The 21,922-nt window shown below is 33.5% G+C and overlaps 2 protein-coding genes and 1 long non-coding RNA gene across 3 annotated transcripts; 1 reads left to right on the forward strand and 2 right to left on the reverse strand.

Annotated features, from left to right (window-relative positions):
• Positions 1-300: 300 nt before the first annotated feature.
• Positions 301-13,515, forward strand: LOC6644435 (solute carrier organic anion transporter family member 4A1). The gene is made up of 7 exons (XM_047010768.1): positions 301-659; positions 7,965-8,275; positions 8,337-8,526; positions 10,194-10,296; positions 11,960-12,877; positions 12,935-13,123; positions 13,191-13,515. The coding sequence occupies exons 1-7, from the start codon at positions 395-397 to the stop codon at positions 13,321-13,323; spliced, it is 2,109 nt and encodes a 702-aa protein (XP_046866724.1). The 5' UTR covers positions 301-394; the 3' UTR covers positions 13,324-13,515.
• Positions 13,491-17,254, reverse strand: LOC6644436 (prolyl 4-hydroxylase subunit alpha-2). The gene is made up of 5 exons (XM_023176646.2): positions 17,134-17,254; positions 15,660-16,287; positions 15,559-15,603; positions 15,327-15,492; positions 13,491-13,639 (listed from the first exon to the last, which is right to left on the reverse strand). The coding sequence occupies exons 1-5, from the start codon at positions 17,136-17,138 to the stop codon at positions 13,581-13,583; spliced, it is 903 nt and encodes a 300-aa protein (XP_023032414.2). The 5' UTR covers positions 17,139-17,254; the 3' UTR covers positions 13,491-13,580.
• A 3,123-nt stretch (positions 17,255-20,377) lies between these two features.
• Positions 20,378-20,606, reverse strand: LOC124460249. Its single transcript, XR_006954178.1, has 2 exons — positions 20,545-20,606; positions 20,378-20,477 (listed from the first exon to the last, which is right to left on the reverse strand). It is a non-coding gene; the product is annotated as an uncharacterized LOC124460249 (long non-coding RNA).
• Positions 20,607-21,922: the final 1,316 nt, after the last annotated feature.

Genomic DNA, 21,922 nt, shown 5'->3' on the forward strand with positions numbered 1-21,922 from the left:
CAACTGTTGATACGTCAAATGGAATCGTGTGAGAAGAGGTCGAGAGGAAGTGTGAGAGGGAAAAGTGCCAAAAGGCAGCTTACAATTTCATTCATAAAACGATTCACTACATGAATGTGTGTGAGTGGGACTGGGAGTGTGAGTAAGTTGTTTCCCGTCTCGACTAACAGTGGGGGTGGCTTTTGCCTGCCACACACACACACACACATCACATCACACCCACACAAAACGTAGCACTGTTAATGTTAAGTCCTTGAGGCTGTTAACAGCGATTCTGATGCTGAGCTTCCATTCAAATAAAATTTACGTTCAGTTGCAGTTTGTTCGTCGTTCGTTGCGGATCGCAAAACGCCAAAGAAAAGTTCCCGCTGATAAAACAAACAAAGAGATAACCATGGCTCCAAATGCTGAAACTGATGCCAATGCCAGTGAATTGGCCATAAGTGTTCCGCCAAAGCGTTCGAATGTGAATAATAATAATAGTGCACGGTCAAGTCGTGTGGGTAGTTCGTCATCGGGATCGGCTCGGGAGAAGAATGCTGATGGCATCTTGATGGACCAACGTTTCGGCTGGTTCAATTTCTCACCGCAGTGGCTGCAATGTTTCTGCTCAGCCAAATGGGCTCTCTTCTGGCTCTGCTGGGGAGGTGCTCTCCAAGGTAATGTCGCTTCAGACTTTCTGTCTACAGATGTGCATATGTGGGCCGTGACACTTAATTCGTTTAACTCTGGCGTCTCTTCACCCACCCACACTAAAAAGAATCTTTCATTGTGGAATTTCTCTGAAATGAGAATCGTAGATGTTTTTGTTTACCCAGCTTAATCACCGCCGGAGTCTCTACATACGTATTGCGATCTGTATATGTGTCTTCTTCGTATCTAATCTCAATCTTTAATAAAGATATGCATCGGTGTCTTACATATATAAAATAATAAAAAATACACCGACAGGTTCTAATAATTATAAACACTTGTGTTTCAAAATTCGTCATAAAAACATTTAATTAGCGTCGTTTCTAGTTTGCTTGTAAATAGCTCAAGGTCAAGTTTTTGTGTAAAAACAAAAACACATGATTTTTCTTAAAATTTTCCGTTATACAAATTTCTGTTGTTAAGTTTATAAAAACCCTTTTTTCTTAAATATTTTTATTATGTAGGTACATTTAACTAGTTTTTGCGGCCTTTAGCAGTTTATAGTAAGGATTAATTTATAGTTTTTTGTTTAGGCCTCAATTTGAGGCCTTCTCGTTTTTGAATCGTTTGTAAACTTTGTAGTTGTATGAAAACCGAAAACGTCGCGGCTTCGAAAAAATTTTTATTTGGAACAACTATTATTATAAGTAATAAATAGTGAAGTTTCCTGTACAAATTCAAAATCATTTTTCAAGTGGTACAAGGTTCTATATTCAAGGTACATATATACGCCTTATGGAAAACATTAACTATGCTGTTTAAGAAAATATAACCAAATTACTAAAAATTATGTGTAATCTTTAGTTGTTCCAAGAAGCAATTATTAATGATCGTTAACTAGAATGGTCGCCCAGCGAAATTCATAAAAGATTATTACATTTTGTTAACATATTTTGTGCTAAGAATTAAACAATATTTCAGTAATTGGAACAACTACTTAAGTTAGAAATCATTTTTTTTACGAAAATTAATTAAAAAAAAAAACATTTTTAACTTGAATCATTTCAATCTGCGATTAATAGTATATGAAGGTATTATAATCCGCCACGTCTGTTGCTGTGTGGGCATTTGTCATTTAGCGCCAAAATGCCTAACGGTCTATCTGGTTGCTAAACCTCGAAATGTGACCCAGAATTTGAGGTTTCCTTCTTTTTTGCCAATAACACCAATTTAAGTCCCAATTTCAAGCGAAAAATTCGCCAGAAAACGTTGGTAAAATCTTTTTAATTTTTTTAAGCACCGATTAAAATATTTCCAAATGTCTTACCGCATTTCTTGAATCCCTAAATATAAGTTCATCAATAATGGGTAGCTGAAATAGATGTAACGGGTAGACTAAAAAGACTTGTAACATTTTCAATTATGTGTATTGACACTTTTTCCAAATTATTCCTACAAACTAGATTTACGCTAAGATCCCGAAAACAGATTTTGCTATCGTGTTCTGTAAATGAAATTATATAAATTAATTACGAACAACTATTTTTATCATGTATATATTTTTAAACATTCACATTTAAAAAAGAATTGCAGCATTTAAGCAAATGCAAGTAAATAAATTATTAAATATATTAGAAAGTAGTTGGTATTAATGTAAATTAAAAAACAGCAAACTATTTTGATGTATTGTACTTCATATATTTAGTAAAATTGAATTGTTATTACTAGAATTCTTTAAATACTAATGTGGAATCCTTCGCCAGTTATTTAATAGAATATATATCGAAAACTGATTTTACTATCGTGTTTCTGGAGCTGAAATTATATAAACTAGTTCGATAATTAAGAACAAGGATTTTTATTTTAAAACACTCACATAAAAAAATGAACTGATGCAAATTCTGTGTATTAAAATATAGGGGAAAAATGTAAACAAAATATAAAAGAACCTAGAAAACAAAAAGGTATTAATCTAAATTGAAAAACGGCTAACTATTTTGATATATCGTACTTCATATATTGAATTCTTAGTAAAATTTGTGATTCGTAAAATTGAATTGTTAGTAAAACTGAATTGTTATTACTAGAATTCTTGAAATTCTAATATGGAATCCTTCGGCAGTTATTTAATAAAATTGGCTTTGCCTGCTTAAGCCAATGAATATTTGCAACAACCTGAGTAACTCTTACTTATTTACACACATACTAACATAGATATCTGGACCATAAACCAGAAACTCCTTTGGCTTTGGAAACTTATGCTAAGACAATGAATGCTTGCAAGGATGAGAAACATCCGCGTCGCTTCATTAGCATCCCGAGCATTTCTTCTTCAAGCCCAAGTCTGTGTGCAACAGATAAGAATTTCACTTGAATGAGGTGTTTAGTGGGAGGTCAGTGGAGTTTGGTTTGGTGTTTTTTTTTACCCATTTGTGAAAAGGAGCAAATTAAAAATTAATATCAGCCCAGGAGCAGTCAGGCACTGTGTTGAGGTTGACACTCGCTTGGCTTAGCCCGAGGATGCATTAACCTCAAAAAAATACGAGAGAAAAAAACACTTTGAATAGTTTAAACTGCCAAGATGGATAGAGAAGGGAAAAGGCTCTTGACGTTGTCATAGTAGGACACTCAAGCAATGGAAAGTGTGGGTAAGAAGCATAGGGGCATAAATCAAGACAATGTTAATCGTTGTTTGCCCAACTCCCGAAAACGGTAACCATGGCAAAATCATGGAATAGGCTCATGTGGTTAATTAAAATTCGCCAATTCACCCAAAAGCTGACGACACACGGATGATGCCTGTTCCATGAGATTAGACTGTATTACAGAGATTAGCTAACGTTAAGCAAAATGCAGGAGTGGAATTTGTATTGTTCTTGTTTTTCTTTTCCTATTCTGGACTCTTGCCAGATGTTGTAGTAGTTAAAGTTATGTCTTGGATGCAGTTTATGTGCTTGGGTTGGCTCCTGGCATCTGTTGCATTACGTGAGAATTGTTCCTCTACAGTTGGCCTCGATGTGGATGTCACCCCCCAAAAGTCCAGCATCTGGCCCAAAACTTCGCTATGACACCAATTCCGATCCAGCCTCCCTGTTTCGCCTCGGTGTTTGTCCACACTGTACACTCCACGGATATGGATGGCCGGCACGTGACCGAAAATATTAATCAGTTGACATGGCATTAACATAAATCATCCGCCACAATTTTGAATTGCCGCGTTCACTCGCTCTCGCTGTGCATCAAATTTATTGTTTATCCCATAGATTCATCCCATACATGTATCTTTTTATGTTAATGAGAAGGAAAATTCTAAATGGATCAGATTGTATGTGTGAATACGAATCATTGTCAAGTCTTTGGTCAACAAATCTTTCCCATTCGATATACTTGGTTCTTGTGAGTTCTTTCATTTATTAACCATAAACAACTCATAAAATATTCTACAGCAAAGTGGTAGATAGAGATAAATTGTTCATCATATGATTAGATTGAGTTACATTAGTTTCAGATCTCAGAATTAGTTACTCTACTTGTTATCTTAAGAATTACTGAATTACCTTTATACCGTGAAAATGTATTATAGAAGGGAAAATATATTTACTTGGTTATCTTTCTACAAAAAACGGTCGGTTTTTGATACCCTCGTTTAGAGTATTATAAAATTAGTCAGAGCCAGAGAAGGATGTTTTCTTCAAATTGGCTCGAAATTTTGAAAATGTGTCAAAATTTTGGTGCTTTTTATTAAAATTCATTTAAAAATAAAAACCGTTAGAGATACGCCCACGAAATTTGCAGAACATCATCTGAATAGAATGACCAATTGAACGCTATGAATTAACACATCAAAACTTTTCACTAACATTAAATAAAAATCGAATGAAATCAGAATTTAAGCTCAAAAAAAATGTCGCAAATTTTTTGCCGCCACTGTATATATGTATGCATCTTTTTGATCAGCGTGATTGGCCATGTCGATATAGGCTTAATTTTATAAGCTAAAGGAATAAAACTTTTCCAATAAAAAAGTTAGATACACTAGATGCCCTTTATAAACCATTACTACTTTTGATAGAAATTCATAACCAAATAACTAGTCAATCAATGAAATAAATACAGGTTAATAAATAAATGATTAAAACCGAAAATATTTAAATTTTGATAAAAAATGGATGCTTTTAACACAGGTCGACATGAGGTTGTGATCTCTTTAAGTGATTTGGGGGTGCTGATCACGGACTTGTGCTTAGTTTTTGTCCGTTACGTAAGAATTTCGAAAAAAATGCGTTGGAAATTTTCATAATGACCTCATTTGCAATATTTTACTGTATAATATAAACAAATTATTATACTAAAACCATTTTTATTTTAACCAGTTAATATATTAGGTTTAATTTAAAAGCAATTTAGACCATATCAAAGAGGTGTTTGTTTGTGATAAAACATAATATCTTACACCTTGGATATAGTTATAAAATAAGTAAAATATGAAGGATTTTCAAGAATAAATGCAGGGTTTAAGACTTAAATCTTTATAAATAATACAAAAAGCTTATAAACTATTTGTTATTGAATGGCTACATGCATAATGGATTTAAGGCTTCAATTAAAAAAATATCAATTCATTATCTTTATCATTATCACCAATTTACCTAGAGATCACCAAGCATATATAGAGCCCTTAAAAACTAAATTCCCAACTTATTAAAAAAGGGTTAGATAAAGTATAACCGACGTGTTTCTTAACTAACTTCTAAGTGATCTCGAAGTCTCTTAAAATATGTAGCTTAAAGTTTTCATCTAACGATTAGACTAGAATGTCCGTATTAATATTAAAAGTCTGACTTTTATTTCAATCATGCTAGCCCTAAGAGTTTCCAATAGATTAACTACGTAAATAAGTATGGAATTATATTTAACATCTTTTAATATTATTGAAAAGCCGTCAAATTGTATGAGCCTTATAAATTATGATAAAAATGTTTGTACTCCCGATTTAGTTACAATATTAATCTGATATATGTATGTACAGACGTACATATTTGAGTATATAATTCGAAGACATGAAAATATACGATTTTTTAGACGAGGTTACGAATTAAAGCTTAATTCGAGTTTACGGCTTAAAGTAAAAAATAATGCAAAAAGTTACTTCTGAAGTGAAATTCACCCAATTTGATTTTGCCTTAAGAATTTTGTTTAATATAACAATGTTCAAAAAAAAAAACTGAATCATTTCAAACTTGTCCATTGACATTAGGAAATATAGTAAAAAAATTTAAAAAAAGCAAGTCCTTAAATAAAAAAGTTTTAGATTATTAGTTTTTTTTTTTAACTTTTTTACCCAAATTTAATACAAAAAAAATTGATTTTCAGATGATTTTTCACCTGGATTTCTAGTAGATAAAAATGGATGTTTTTGCTATTTCATTCATCCCTCTATCTGGGGCATCATCCCTCGACTGGTGGTGTCATAAAGGAAGCGATGAATTTACGACTCTAGTGGCAAGTTGTCACCAACAACAGATCTTAATACAATAAGTACAAAGAGAAGAATGGACAGCGGGGATGTGGGGTCATAAATTAAATATCTTTACGACAAATTGATTTTGCGCTTAGGGGCAATATTTTGTTATAAATAAATATTTGTCACACGTCCCAAAGTAGAGTCTATTGTGTTGCATAGAATATGATTTTTTTCCAACAACAAATTCAATTTATTTTTCAATAATCGACCTGCTTGATACTGGACACAGGTCTAGGATTTCCTCACTCCAAAGACTGAGGAGGACAAGTGGAGAAAAGAAAAAGTACTCACAAGTCGTTTACCCCATGAAGTAAGTGCAATAATATAATATTGCTCAATTTCCTTAGAGCTAAAGTAAAGAAGCTGCTAAAAGCTGGGGATGAAGGGAAAATGGGTGTGAGGGGATGAAGATGAGATGGGGTATAGTATGTAGCTAACCTTTGCCTTGAAGTGAAGTGCTGACGCCTACGTGACAATCTTCTGTTTTTACATTTATTGGCATGTATACAATTTTTCTTAATTAGCCAAGTCAATAATTAAAGCAAGTTATCGGATATTTATGAATGGGATATCCCAAATGTATCGACTCATGAGGGAATATAGATTCCATACCATTAAAATGCTTTGTTGTTGTCATAAAAGCAAACAATTAAACAGACTTCTAGTTAGGCCATATATTTTAAGTGAAATTATGCGAAATATAAGTTAGCTAATTTATATTACCCTAATTTAGAACTGTTATTTGTATGTAGAAAATTCTTTAAACTTTATTATTTTTGGAAATAAGAAAGGTCCTAGAAAATTGAAAATTGTTGATTCTATTAAAAATTTTATTTTCATTAATTATTTATTTTAGTCGGTAAATGGTGTTGATTTTGGAAAAGAATGGTTGGGTTTTGTATCTTGTTAAACCGGCTAATCTTTTTGGATTTTATATAGGTTAGTAAGTTAGTTTTTGTCGATTAACTCTAGTTTTTTACAAATCCAAGTATAGCCACAACAAAATTGTGAACAAATGTACTTGAAATCAAAAAATTGAATCAAAAATGAAATCAAAAAATTTCAACACTTAATTCTCGCTGTATAACTTTATTAGATTGGATCAAGAACTGAAATTTTTTGTATTATACTAGCAGAAAATTTATGAAAATAATTTTTTAATTTTAATCAGTTTCCTATAAAATTTTTGAATCGACTTACGATTAGGACGTTTATGAGATCTTTGCTGCTAAAAAAGTTCGATTTTGTTTAGCTGAGCTGTTCATCTCACTTAATAGAGTTAGCATTTGGTCTATCTATAACAATTTTGATTTATTAACCTACAGTATCCTGCCAAATTAAAAAAAAAGTCTAAAGAGCTTTACGTTTTATTAGAAAGACTTCTGTTTCCAGGAAGGTAGATTTTTACAGACTTATATTTGTGTATATTAGCTTAAAGTATATATGTAGGTATACATTAACTATATGCCAATTGCACAACTTTTAGAAACTTTTCAAATTCAGGATTTTCTGGACAAATGTATGAATTTTTAATAGAATTGGTTCTTTGGTTGAAAATATCCAAAGAATTTGTTTGACGATAGTAAGGCGAAAGGCTCTTTTTATTGTACGGCCCAGTAGCTTTCACTTTGACTATAAAATATTAACTAAATTAATTAAAAACATAAGAGATACCATATATAAATGAAGACTATGGTTCAAGTAATATAAGACTTTATGTTTTTGAAGCTTTAACCTAAGCAGCTTAACTTAAATTTTGAAACACTTGAAGACAGTTCTGTAAAATTTTTCAATATTTATTTTACAGGATTAATTGTAAATGGTCTGATTAATGTTTCGATATCCACAATTGAAAGACGTTTTGGATTACGTTCGAGGCAAATGGGTTTGGTGGCCAGTGGCTATGATTTGGCCTCGTTTGTCTGCCTGGTGCCGGTAACATATTATGGTGGACGCAAAGGAGCATCCAAGCCGCGTTTCATAGCCATTGGACTGTTGGTGATGGGACTTGGTTCGTTGGTTTTTCTTATGCCAAATTTCTTGGTTGGCAATTATCGGGCCACCATAGCCGAGGCAAATGTCTGTGAAATGGGGAACTTAAATCCAAATCAGACAATGGTAAAGTTAAAGGAGAAATCGAATTGCTTTGCAACGTAATCGGAAATATTTGTATTGGCAGCAGCAGCACTCCTGTGAACCGAGTGAGGATATGGGTATGGGACAGGAGGCGAACGAGAGTTTAAGTTGGACCGTGTGGTTATTCTTTGGAGCTCAACTTTTGCATGGAGCTGGAGCATCGCCGTTATTTACATTGGGCGTCACATATATCGATGAGAATGTCTCCAAGAAGATGTCATCTGTTTACTTGGGTAAGTTACTAAACAGCAAACTCGCAGTTCCATTGATAAAAACTTTTGTCTTACTCACAAAGTGGCAATGGTTAGAGGAGGGGCGTAAGGGGAGCTTAGACCGGGCTAGACATATCAAACAGTATCAGTTACTCACATATGCATATTTATTTTTATTTGTCAGGCTACAAAGAGATGTAAATACTGTGTACACTATTCCGTACAGCCCTTCCGGGTATAAGTATGAGGACATCGTCTACATCGTCTTTCCCTTTGTTGACCCAATTTTAAAGAGCTGCTGACTAAGGCGGGCCATAAGGACACAGAAGGGAGACAAGTAAACGCCAGCTAAATTTATTGCCTCTTAGTTAAGTTTATCGTGCAAAAAGAAAGCAAAGACGTCAAGCAAATTATCAAAGCCATACAGTTTCAGTTTTAGCTGCTTCATCTGACTCTTTGAAAGACAATTGAAATTGGTTTCTGGCATTTTTCTCAATTTATTTGTATCTCCATTTTCAGACCCTATCTTCGTTAGAGATCAAAGGTTGGGAGGCTTTGCCCTTCTGCTCATTTTGTGGAGTTTTGTCATGCAAATTAAGATGCAGTCATATGATAGGATATATGTGTATTAAAGTCTAGTTGACATTAATAAGCAAGATTGGCCGATATGACTTAGGCAGGGAAAGGGCATTCAAATTTGTTAACTTGCAACATTTAAGAACCTCTACTAGAATTATTTCTTGATTCAACGGAACTAACTAAAGTAATGGGCATAACCTTGCTTTGATTGTCGTATAATAGACGTATCTAGACTTAGCTTTGATCAAAAACTTTAAAAAATATAACTCAATTTTTCACGAGGTTTAATACATTCAATTTTAATGGGATTCTCAATTTCAGTTCGTTCTACATTTAATAAGTCAACATGATGCCTTGAAAAATGAACAGACTTTTTGTAAAGAATTCTAGAGTTGCAAAGACATAATAATACTTACATTAGCTATAACCAGTTGGGAACTACAACAAAAGGCTTACAAAAGCCATAACATAAATGCATAGTTAAAACTAGTTGGGAATTATAAATTAAAGCTTACATGTGCAAAGTCCACATCTTTCAATCGTCTTTGTTCCATATTGGGAAACATTTATGATGATAATATTAAAAAAGAAAAGAAATCATTTTTCTACTTTTGAGTTTCAATTAGTATATGATTTAGAACCTAATATTAATAACTAAATAATTTGAGATAGAAGAAGTAGGTAACCAACTGATCTTAGTAAGAAATGCAATAGTTTTTCAGACCTACCATAGATTATCTCAAGATGGTATGGTGTTTGAATCATAAATCGCAAAAATACATAAATTCATATATAGATAGTTGATTATTGTTCTAGCTCGCCTCGTTTTTCTCTTTCTAGAACTGACTTACTCACTTTTGAATAGGGACACATATGATCTCTGCTCTTATATTATTGGGACAATAGTTTAATTTGCAAAGTTGCTATACCAATAAAAAGTATTTTAGGTCGTCATGGCAAAAAGCACTTCAAATCTTCACTTATTAGTCGGTTTACTTCAACTTAGTAAATAAAGGTCTGGAGAAAAGGCTTAAGAATTCCTTTATCTAAATTCAGTGATAAATATCTGTAAAAAATGTAAAACTTTTAATTCAAATCTTTTCCCCTAGGCATTTACTATACCATGGCGACTGTGGGACCAGCCATTGGCTATGTGCTTGGTGGACAATTGTTGCTCATTTATACCGATTGGATGACCGTGGATCCAACACAGTGAGTACCAAATTGATAAGCTGATAATGGTTGTTATAAATTGCGCAACTTATCAAACCAGACGATGATAATGATGATGACGATGATGATGATGATGATGAGGAAGGGGGTTTGGCCAGAACTCAACCAGTGTTGAGTGTTCAAACAGAGGCAAACAACATAAGGTAGATGTGAATCAAAGAGAAGAAATAGTAGGCGGAAGGGATGGCAATGCTGAAGCTTATTTGTTACCTTGGCAACCTTGGCGCTGTAACATGCCCACAAGGCAGAGAGTACACGATGCAGGGTAAATATCTCCAGAGACTAATAAAACAACATTTCGTGCTGACAACGAGGAAATAAGGTGCGAATGAGAGACTCGGAGAGTATTTGTTTGATTCACATTTACAGAGGAATAAATATATGGGGTGGGCGGGTCACCCAACCGCATTCAACATTCAGGATCATGTCCTGGGCCAGGAGTGTGTAAATAAACCGCATGGCTTATTGTCAAGGTGATGCCATAAGTCATAATGTTGGGAGTGACTTTTTGCCTCTGCTCTTTGCTTGTTGTTGCTGTAAATTATGCGAAATACATGAAAATTTGGTTTATGTTTATTTTTTTTATATGTTTTTTTGTTTTATTTGTGGTTTTTTGTTTTCTTTGTTTGTATGCCATTTGTTTTTATAAGCTTAATATTATTTGCGGGCATTTTTTAAGGGTCTCAGATGCTTACAAAATAAATTCCCATTCACGGTTAATTTATGGTCTAATACTTCATTAAGGGAAAGCACGATTATGATGACCTACGACTCTGTCCCACAATGTAAATTGGAAAATTGTTCAAAATATCTAAATTTGTTTACTTACTCTTAATTTTTTTTGGACTTTAAGACAATATAACAGAAGTTGATAACTAAAATTTGTTTAACTTATGAATCTTTAATAAAGGTTTGAAGATTAATTTTTCAATTCTCCATTCACCATGTCACCAATATATTTACCAGTTTCCTTACGGTTCTTATTTTCAATTCAAGAAAAATCCACAATGCTTTGTTTTGATCAATCTTTCTGTTCTTAAAATTTGAAAAACTAAATTTTTAGAGCGTTGAGAGTGTTGATTCAAAAATCCTTCAATGCCGTTATTTTTTCTTAATTTATAATTCGCAACTGGTTTAGGGGTTTCAGCAGAAATATGATACATAAGTCCATGAGGCGATAACGAAATCTGCTAATAATATTTTCTTTCATATTAGATATTATACATATTATAATATTGAATATCTTACTATACATATTTTCAACAAGTCCTTGATAGTTAATCAATTTTCCGAGTATTTGAAAAATTTATGTTTTTATTCTCAAGTTAGAGTATTGTCTTTCAATCTACAATAAAATCTCGAAAACTGAATTTTTGCGCCAATTTTTGCAAAAAATCCTGATGTATATATCGTCGGATCGAAATTAATTTTGCTAAACATCTGAAACATTCTGAATTCCGATTCTAACAGCTAGAAGGTTTGAAATTGACGACAATACAATCTAAGAAAAACCAAAAAATTCAAAATTGTAAATTAAAAAAAAAACATCTTTAAAGTTTATTTATTAGTTAAACTTATGTAACCCAATTTAAAATCTTTCAAAGCCAATTAAATAATAAACACAATTTTTTTTTTCTTTTAGACTAAGTTTAACCAGTGAGAGTAAAGTGTGGATAGGAGCCTGGTGGATGGGATTCATTTTCGCAGCATTCATTTGTGTTCTGATAGCCATACCCATCTTTGGTTATCCAAAATCGTTGCCTGGCTCGGAGAAATTACAATTGGCTAAAATATCAGAGGCCCATGTCTCAACCAAGGAAAAGACCAAGACGGAAACAAATGAGGGCAGCAAACGACGTTTGGGAGAGTTGCCGAAAGCTGTTTTAGCCCTCCTCAAGAATCCCACATTCTTTTTTCTTAACTTGGCTGGAGCCACCGAGGGTCTGGTTATTGCCGGGTTTGCAGCGTTTTTGCCTAAACAAATTGAGAATCAATTTAGTATTTCACCCATGTTGTCGGCCTTGGTTATGGGTTTGATTACCGTGCCAGCTGGCGGTGGTGGAACATTTCTGGGTGGCTATTTGGTCAAGAAATGGCAACTCGCTTGCAATGGCATCATCAAGATGTGTCTATTAGCCAGTTTGATAGCGAGTTTGTTTACATTCTGTTTCTTGGTCTCATGCCCGAATCCTCCATTTGCTGGTGTCACTACGGCACATGATCACACAAGGAGTTCCAGCTTCAATTTGGAGGCCAAATGCAATGAAAATTGTGGCTGCACTCGCTCGAATTATGATCCAATCTGTGGCATCGATGGAATCATGTACTATAGTCCCTGTTTTGCTGGCTGTCAAAGAGAGGATCAAGTGGATATGGTGAAACACTATCACAATTGCAGTTGCATTGAGCGTGGATTAAAGGATTTCGCAGATCTGCCAGATGCCACCAACTTAATGTGCGATTCGACTTGTGACAGTTTACCCCTATTTGTGGGTCTCTGTTTTATATTGATGATCTTCACCTTTGTGGCCACCATGCCAGCCCTTTCGGCTACTTTGAGGTAAACTAACTCACTGCTAATAAGTTGACTAATGTTTAATTAATTCTCCTTTAACAGATGTGTTCAAGACGAGCAGCGTTCATTCGCCTTGGGATTGCAATGGATCAAAGTCCGTTTACTTGGCACCATTCCAGCTCCTTTGATTTTTGGCGCCCTAATTGATGAATCCTGCATTTTGTGGCATGAATCTTGTGATACAGAGAAAGGCGGCGCCTGTTTGGTCTATGACAATTTCTACATAAGTCGGCAAGTCTTAAACAAAAATTTGTAAATGCAAAACAATTAATTAAATTAGTTTTTTTTCCAATTCTAGATATATGTGGCTTTTGGCTTTGATTTGTAAGCTAAGCTCTGTCGTCTTCTTTTTATGCGCCTGGTGGTTCTATAAGCCACCCAATCCCAAGACTTTGGATGACACCAATCCCAACCAAAGTGCAGAGATCTAGATTTTTAACTTATATTGATACAATATATCAAAGACACTGCCAACAAAAATTTTACTAATATCTCGTGTAAAATACTTACATCATATAATAAGACTCCTTTCACTTAATATATTTAATATTTTAACATACGTAGTAAGTCAATTAGGTCTCACAATCAGTAATCATAATTTTAATAAATATTTATATGTTTTTAAGCTCATTTAATAGAAATTTAATGGAAATAAAACTACTAGAATTTCATACTTAAGAAACATAAATTATTTATAGCACGGTTTCCTAAACATTTGATCCCACTCAAAAAACGTTGTGGTCAATACTGAAAATAGATTAATATAAATATAAATTAATATAAATGTTATTTTCAGAAAATTTCAACGATTCCATCCCACTTCTAGCTTCAATATCTTTTTTTATCGATCGCTTTACTGAGATAGATATATAAAACAGGATGGATACATAATATATAATAAAGGAGTAGACAAAAATATATACCATATTGACGAGAACCGTGTATCTTAAGTGGCTGGTTTTGACCTTAACCTTAATAAGAGTTCCATTCTTTCAAGAGCTGACTCTAGTCAGCTAAATCTATTTAGCCATGATTCATACTATATATTTACATTAATGTATCGAAGTCAATAAGGGAAAATTTCATTTCAAACTTATGTATTATTTTCAATCTTTGTCATGTCCTCTTCCGCCTCAGTATTAATAAAAAAAACTAATTGCTTCCGCATATTTTAATAATTGCAATCAAACTTGGCGCATTAAATTTATAATATCTATCCATACATCGAATGGACTGAATACAGCCAAGTTATATATACACATTATGAGCATCTGTAAAGAAAGCATATTTAAAAGGTGTCCTATTCAAGTGGCAAGTAGTGCAACTTCTTCAGCTTCACCATTTAGCCTTTTTAAAATTTAGGTAATTTTATTTCATAGAAAGTGAGAACATTTTTACACAATTTAATAGGACAAACAGAAAACTTTGATGAATATTTTGAGGGAACATAAAAGTCAGTCCAGTAGTATGGACACGACAAAAAGCGAAACTTTACGGCTTCAAGAATTTAATCGATTAATTGCATTTTTGGACCAAAAATAAGTTAGCCCAAATGGAGCTTCACTTAGTAATTAATTCAGGTAATATAAATTTAAATATCGGTGATCTCGAAAAACCCGATCAATTCCTAATCGACTTGTTGAAAATTTTAAAAAAAAAACTAGCTAAAAATAGCTGAGGTTCGACTATAAAGCATTTACCCTTATTATACCCTTGCAAAAGGGATATAATAGTTTTGGTTAGAAGTGTGCAACGCATAGAAGGAAGAATCTTCGGCCTTGTAAAATATATATTCTTGATCAGCACGACGAGACAAGTTCATAAAACCATGTCCGTCCGTCCTGGATCAACGTAAACTCCTCATAGACTGTTAGAGCTACAGGGTTGAAATTTTTCATGCGTGTATATACTACACAGTTTGTATATCTCGTACTCAGCCGGATGTGATCGTTATATCATATAGCTCCCATACAAACGACAAAGTTTTAAACAGTGACATTTCTCAATAACTTTGTTATTTTTTGAGCTATTGTCGTAAAATTAAATATTGGTAAGCTTATTACACCTATAAATGACTGTGCCAAATTTAATCAAAATCGGGTGACTATATCATATAGATTCCGTAGGAACAATCGGTGGTAAACAGTGACTTTGATCAATAACTTCGTTACTTGCTATGCTAATTAGACTTTTAACAGAAGATAAGAGTATCAAAAACATGCAAGGGTCAAAGTTAGCCCCGGCACTCTGGTTTTGCTATTTTTAGGTAAAATGATTTATATTATTATAAAAAGAGATACGCAGTTTTTCTTTCTGTGTATGATCTTTTATAAATTTGCCTTATCGATCTGGCATCGGCGCATTGATGCTTTTAAAGGTCAATTTCAACGGTTCTTTTACGAGAAGATTTCATGGTTATATCATTAATACTTACTCCATCTGTTGCCTTCGATTATTGGACAGACTCCATGTAAACTCTTTATATTCGGTTCGCCATCGTTATGCAAATTAAACCAAAACAAGGCGGAACCCTTCTTTGGCTGCACAGTCACATTGGCAAGTGGAAATATGGTGTGACCACCTTGTGCTACATCAGATAGCTAGAAGAAGAAGAATAAGTTTTTATTGAGTATTAAAAGTATAAAACGAAGTTCAGATTGTCTTACGTAAAACAAAATTGTGGCTAGTCGATCGCCTGTCTCATTTAGTTCCTAAATTTTTCACACATTAGAAAGAAATTTTCTTGGAGAATTAAGACTTCACTTACAGGGGATACTTTAATGTCTCTATAATCAGAATGCTCAGGAAAATAACTACCTAGACCATAATTTCCAGCGGCCAGTTCTGATTTGTTTCCAGCACTAAGGCCCGATATATCTTTAACACGTTCAAGTAGAGTTTTATCCATTTTATCACCGATTCCCTCGTACACTTTCACCTGCATAATGCGATATTGCTCATTCGGCGTGGTGTAGTTATCCGTATGAGCTTCTCTCATATCTTTTCGTTTGACTTTGGTGAAGTATGATATTTCATTATCATAGATGGCATTGTGAAATAGTAATATAAATGGATCCAGGCTAATCTCTTCCGTTTTGAAGGGAGCCAATCGTAGAAAGGGAGTTGTTGTGGAATTGTAGCTACAGAATAGATTTCTATTTGATGGAGCTTTTAAATGACCGCGGCATCCCAATTCCATAAGTGTTGATGATCTTTTGGGTCTTTGTTCTCTTAAGGGTACTTCAGGACTTTGTTCCAGTTCGTCGAGGTAATTTGGAGGATTTCCAAGTGCCGAAAGTATTACTAGGAATACTATTAGTAAATTAATAAGAAGGTGGTCCAGTTCCCATTGCGTTGCCATTTTTACTATTTTACACTTCAGAAGAAATTCAATTCTGTTTCAAAAAGGACGTATAATCTAATTAAAGCGTTTCTATTTGCTGAATAGAATAATCACTGAAATTCAAAAGGCTTTTACAAAAATATCAATCTAAAGCTTTCTGGGTTATTTAATAATTTATTTATTTCTTATTATTATCTTCCCAATCCAAATGACCATTTTCCAGTTTTTCGATAGGCCGATGCATAGGCGAGAAAAGTGACTACTAAAAAGATTATATACCTCATTTTGCTCTTGAGTTTTATAACAAGGGTTTTATAGTCTCCATTCGTTCCATTATAATTCAAATTACACGCACTTAAATCAAATATATTGGTTTGAGACGAAACTAACAGAAAGTATAGAATCTTATGTGAGTACCTGCTACTTTTTGTTCTATTGAAGTGAGGAATAAACTCCCATGAAAAACTAATGAAATTCAAACATTTCTTTGATCCAGTTTTTATACCATACACCCAAAGGGTGAAAGGGCTTCTTAAAGTCGCCAAAATGTATGTAACAGGCAGAAGGAAGCTTTACCGACCCGATAAAGTATATATATTCTTGATCAGCACCTACAGCCGAGTCCATCTAGCCTTGTCCGTCTGTCCGTCCGTCTGTATGAACACCTAGATCTCGGAGACTATAGAAGCTACAGCCACCAAATTTGGTATATAAACTCTTGGGGTATGTAAAGTGATCAAGTTTATCTAAAATTTTCACCATGCCCCTTTCCGCCGCCACGTCATTTGAAAAAACTCGATTATCTCCCGTAAGTTTTTGACTTGTGCAATTTAATTTGGCACACTTAAATTTGATATTAATATCCAGCAAAATACCAAATTTGATCCAAACGACTTACTTCATTTTTGTTGTGATTGTCCTGGAAATTTAGTTATAAAAAAGTGATTTCTTTGAGGAGAGACTATTCCTTAGTAGTTCAACTTATCGTCAAACTCTGCAAAGCTATTAAATTTCATTCAAACATATATTGAATACAATTATTAGTTCTCACCTAAGGGACTAAGAATAGTCCCTTAAATTATATCCAGTCAAATCTGGTTCTAAAAGACCGTGTAATGCAATTAAAGCGTTTCTATTTGTACGGTATTTAAATAATCACTAAACTCCAAAAGACTTCTGCAATAACATCAATTTATTTAAATCCAATCCATGTTATTTAAACATTTATTTATTTCTTATTTTCATCGGCCAATTCCAAATGACCAATGCCCGTTTCGATAGGCCGATGCATAGGCGAGATAAGCGACTACTAAGAAGATTATGGACTTCATTTTGCTCTTAAGTTGTTTATATGAAAGAGTTTGCGTTTTAACAAGGGTTTTATAGTCTCTAGAGTCTATTTATAGTCTAAATTATAATCCAAATTACACGCATTCAAATCCAATTTATTGGTTTGAAACGAAACTAACCGAAAGCATTAAATCTTTTATATGCAATTATAACTTTTGCTTCTTTTGAAGTGAGGAATAAATTTTTATCAAGAACTATTAAACTAAAAATATTACTCCTCAAAAACTCAACTTATTGGCGAAGTCTGCAAAACTTATACATTTCAGTGAAGCATATACAGTTGAACCCCGATTATCTGGGCTTCCATTAACCGGACACCTCTATTATCCGGGACGAAGTTGAGTTTGTTCCATTGTCACTGTTAACCGTGATTACCTCTATTATCCGTGATTTCAAATACAAATTTAAAAGCTGAAACAAACTACAATACATAATTATTTCTATTTCTTTTGGTTGCATTTTTTTTTAATGGTTATATTTTGCTCTCGATTTAACGGGTTTTTCGTTTTCCCGTGATGGCTCTGGTCCCGACCGTCCCGGATAATCGGGGTTTAACTGTATTAAAAGTAATTATTAGTTTTTAGCCTAAGGTTACCCTTATCGGGGAATTCCCTAAAAGCTTCCTTCATAATTTAAGTAATGCTATGCTTAATGCTATTTCTTAACTCTAAAACGAATTAAAATAAGTTTAAAAACTCAACTCTATACCGAGTTAAAAACAATTTAAAAGCTTATTGGTGTAAAAGAACTGGAATAGACTCACAATGACAAATATTAAAATACGTTAAATAAATTTGGTTATACATCTCTTTATTTATTTTTCAAATAAATAAAAAATGGATTTCATTAAGTATATTTTAATGATTTTTATACCCTTGCAAAAAGGGTATATTAATTTTGGTCAGAAGTGTGCAACGCATAGAAGGAAGCATTTCCGACCATATAAAGTATATATATTCTTGATCAGCATGACGAGACGAGTTCATATAGCCATGTCCGTCCGTCCGTCCGTCCGTCCGTCTGGATCAACGCAAACTCCTCCTAGACCGTAAGAGCTACAGAGCTGAAATTTTGCATGTAGGCTTGTATATACTGCAGGGGTTGTATATCTCGGATTCAGCCGGATCGGACAACTATATCATATAGCTCCCATACAAACCGCAAAGTCACGAACAGTGACTTTTCTAAATACCTTCGTTATTTTCTAAGCTACTGTCGTGAAATTTAATATTGGTAAGTTAATTATACATATAAACGACTATGCCAAATTTGATCAAGATCGGGTGACTATATCATATAGCTCCCATAGGAACGATCGGTCGAAAACAGTGACTTTCTTCAATAACTTGGTTACTTTTGAGGCGATTGCTTTCAAATTAAAAATTTGTTAGTTTAATATATCTGTTAATGACTGTGCCAAATTTGATAAATATCGGGTTACTATATCATATAGCTCCCATAGGAACGATCGGTGGAAAACACTGACTTTGATCGATATTTTCGTTATTTCCACATTTATGGCTAGAGGTAAGGAAAGAGTTACAAGTTGCAAGGGTATACAAACTTTGACGCGGTCGAAGTTAGCCCCGGCCCTCTGGTTTTAATTGTACCTACACAATAAAATAAATTGTTTAAAGATTCACACTTCGATCAAAATTCTCTTTCAAACTCTCTCTCTTTCTCTTTCTTTATTATTGATAATGTTTTCTTTTTATACCCTTGCAAAAAGGCTATATTAATTTTGGTCAGAAGTGTGCAACGCATAGAAGGAAGCATTTCCGACCATATAAAGTATATATATTCTTGATCAGCACGACGAGACGAGTTCAAATAGCCATGTCCGTCCGTCCGTCCGTCCGTCCGTCCGTCTGTCCGTCTGTCCGTCTGTCCGTCTGTCCGTCTGTCCGTCTGTCCGTCCGTCTGGATCAACGCAAACTCCTCCTAGACCGTAAGAGCTACAGAGCTGAAATTGCTGTAGGCTTGTATATACTGCAGGCGTTGTATATCTCGGATTCAGCCGGATCGGATCACTATATCATATAGCTCCCATACAAATGGCAAAGTCACGAACAGTGACTTTTCTCAATAACTTTGTTATTTTCTGAGCTATTGTCATGAAATTTCATATTGGTGAATTAATTACACATATAAACGACTGTGCCAAATTTGATCAAGATCGGGTGACTATATCATATAGCTCCCATAGAAACGATCTTTCGAAAACAGTGACTTTTGTCAATAACTTCGTTACTTTTGACGCGATTGCTTTTAAATTAAACATTTGTTAGTTTAATATATCTGTTAATGACTGTGCTGAATTTGATAAAGATCGGGTTACTATATCATATAGCTCCCATAGGAACGATCGGTGGAAAACAGTGACTTTGATCAATATCTTCGTTATTTCCTATACTAAGATTGTAGGCCGTTCTTTCGCAAATGTTAGCCTTTTTAGCTTGAACGTTTTTCCATTTTGATGGCTTTAGGTAAGGAAAGAGTTACCATAAAAGTTGCAAGGGTATACAAACTTTGACACGGTCGAAGTTAGCCCCGGCCCTCTGGTTTTTTTCTTAGTCGTCCGATAAGACTTATTTATTATTTTATTGTTTTTTTTATTTTTATTGCAAAGATTTGTTTTTTTATGCTATTACTAACGGCAGAACTAATTTGGCTTAAGGCATTCTGGAATGCAAAACAAATTTTATCCATTCGTTTTGGTGCAACCGTAAAGCCATTTCAAGGGCACCTGCGATGATTGGATAATAGCTATTTAAGTTTTGGAGATAATATCATTTGTAATTACAAGTAGCAAAAACCCAGTTTACGAAGTCCAGAAAAAAAATCTCTTGATCGAGTCGAAGAGATCCTGAAAACGGTATTTTGTGTTTAAAGCTTCGACGTTAAAGGGTTGAAAATGTTAGTTATGAAATCTAATTATAAATGCAATAAGGGCTCATACCTTTAGCAAAGTTTATATAGCAAAATTAATTTCAAAATTTCCAAAAGTTGCGCTTGTTGAGGAGACAACGAGAAGTCTTCGACCAAAACAGTAAATTCTTCTTTTTTATACTATTATTGACAGCAGAACTAACTTGCCTTAGTAAATTCCAGAATGCGGAACCAAATAAAAATTTTTTTTGTTTAGAAATTTTTAAAGAATTTGTAATTAATTAAAATGTTTTTTATTTTTCATCTTACTTAATAATGACAACGAAACTATTTTGAAGCGACTATTTCAATCGTATATTTTGGCAAAAATATAAATTAATTTATTTATATTGCTTCCTTCCTTAGCTGCTTTAATCTAACCTTTAAACAAATCCACTAAAATGAAGATTACCAAAATTGGATTTTCTTTAACGGTCGTTTAGGATGTCCCCACGAAAAATATAAACATATAAAAGTATTTCATAATGGTTTATTTCGTATCTTAACCGACCTGGACTATATCTTATGCCAAGTTGTGAAAGGCAGCAAACTAATTTCACCCATTGAACAAGGATAAAAGTGAAAAAGATTGTATTATGTACTTTTATTATCAGTTTTTTCTTTATTTTACACAGAATTAAAAGTCACAGCGCCAAAATACTTTTCAAAACGATTTTTATTTTCTGTTTTTATTTTTATTTTAATCATTTTTCTTCTCTTTTAACACCAAACGAGAATCGTACTCCAAAAGTCGCACTAGCTGAGGCCACAAGAAGAAGGCCAAATATCAGGCATACCATAGACTTCATGATTTTTAGATGAATTTCTCGATTGATGTGAAAAATTGACCTTTTTATACAGAATTACTAGCGAGAAAGCATTTGCTACGCCTCGGTTCATTAATACAAAAATAACTAACCTCTAGCTAGTCTGGTCTATTTGATCTACAAATCTACTAAATAAGTTCATACAATTTTTGTAAATTTTTGGAATAGGATAGACCTGTTTTAAGGTGTATCGATTGTTCTTCTAAAATAAAAACTGCCCAAACGAGTCTTAAGGAACTAGAAGTCACGTTCTTTAATTTTTAACTTTAATGCCAATTTAAAACTTTTATTTATATTGCCGACCTAATTTATTATTACTGTTTAAGAAAGTGTTAACAGATGATTAACCGTCGAATGCATTAATTAATGCACATAATTTCTTAATAAAATGTACCAGCTGGAGCAGATTGCAAAAAACTGAGTGCAGATTCGAAAGAAGCAGACTGTATATCAATTGTGTTGTCTAGTGATATTTTGTTAAGTTTACAATTAACATTAACGCAACTTTTTACCTTTAAAAATTCCAAAATTACATTTCTGCAAACTGAAATTTTGAAAACAGCGAGCATTGGCGCCAAATAA

The sequence above is a fragment of the Drosophila willistoni genome, assembly GCF_018902025.1.
Source record: "Drosophila willistoni isolate 14030-0811.24 chromosome 2R unlocalized genomic scaffold, UCI_dwil_1.1 Seg167, whole genome shotgun sequence".
In the NCBI taxonomy this organism is placed as follows: Eukaryota; Metazoa; Arthropoda; class Insecta; order Diptera; family Drosophilidae; genus Drosophila; species Drosophila willistoni.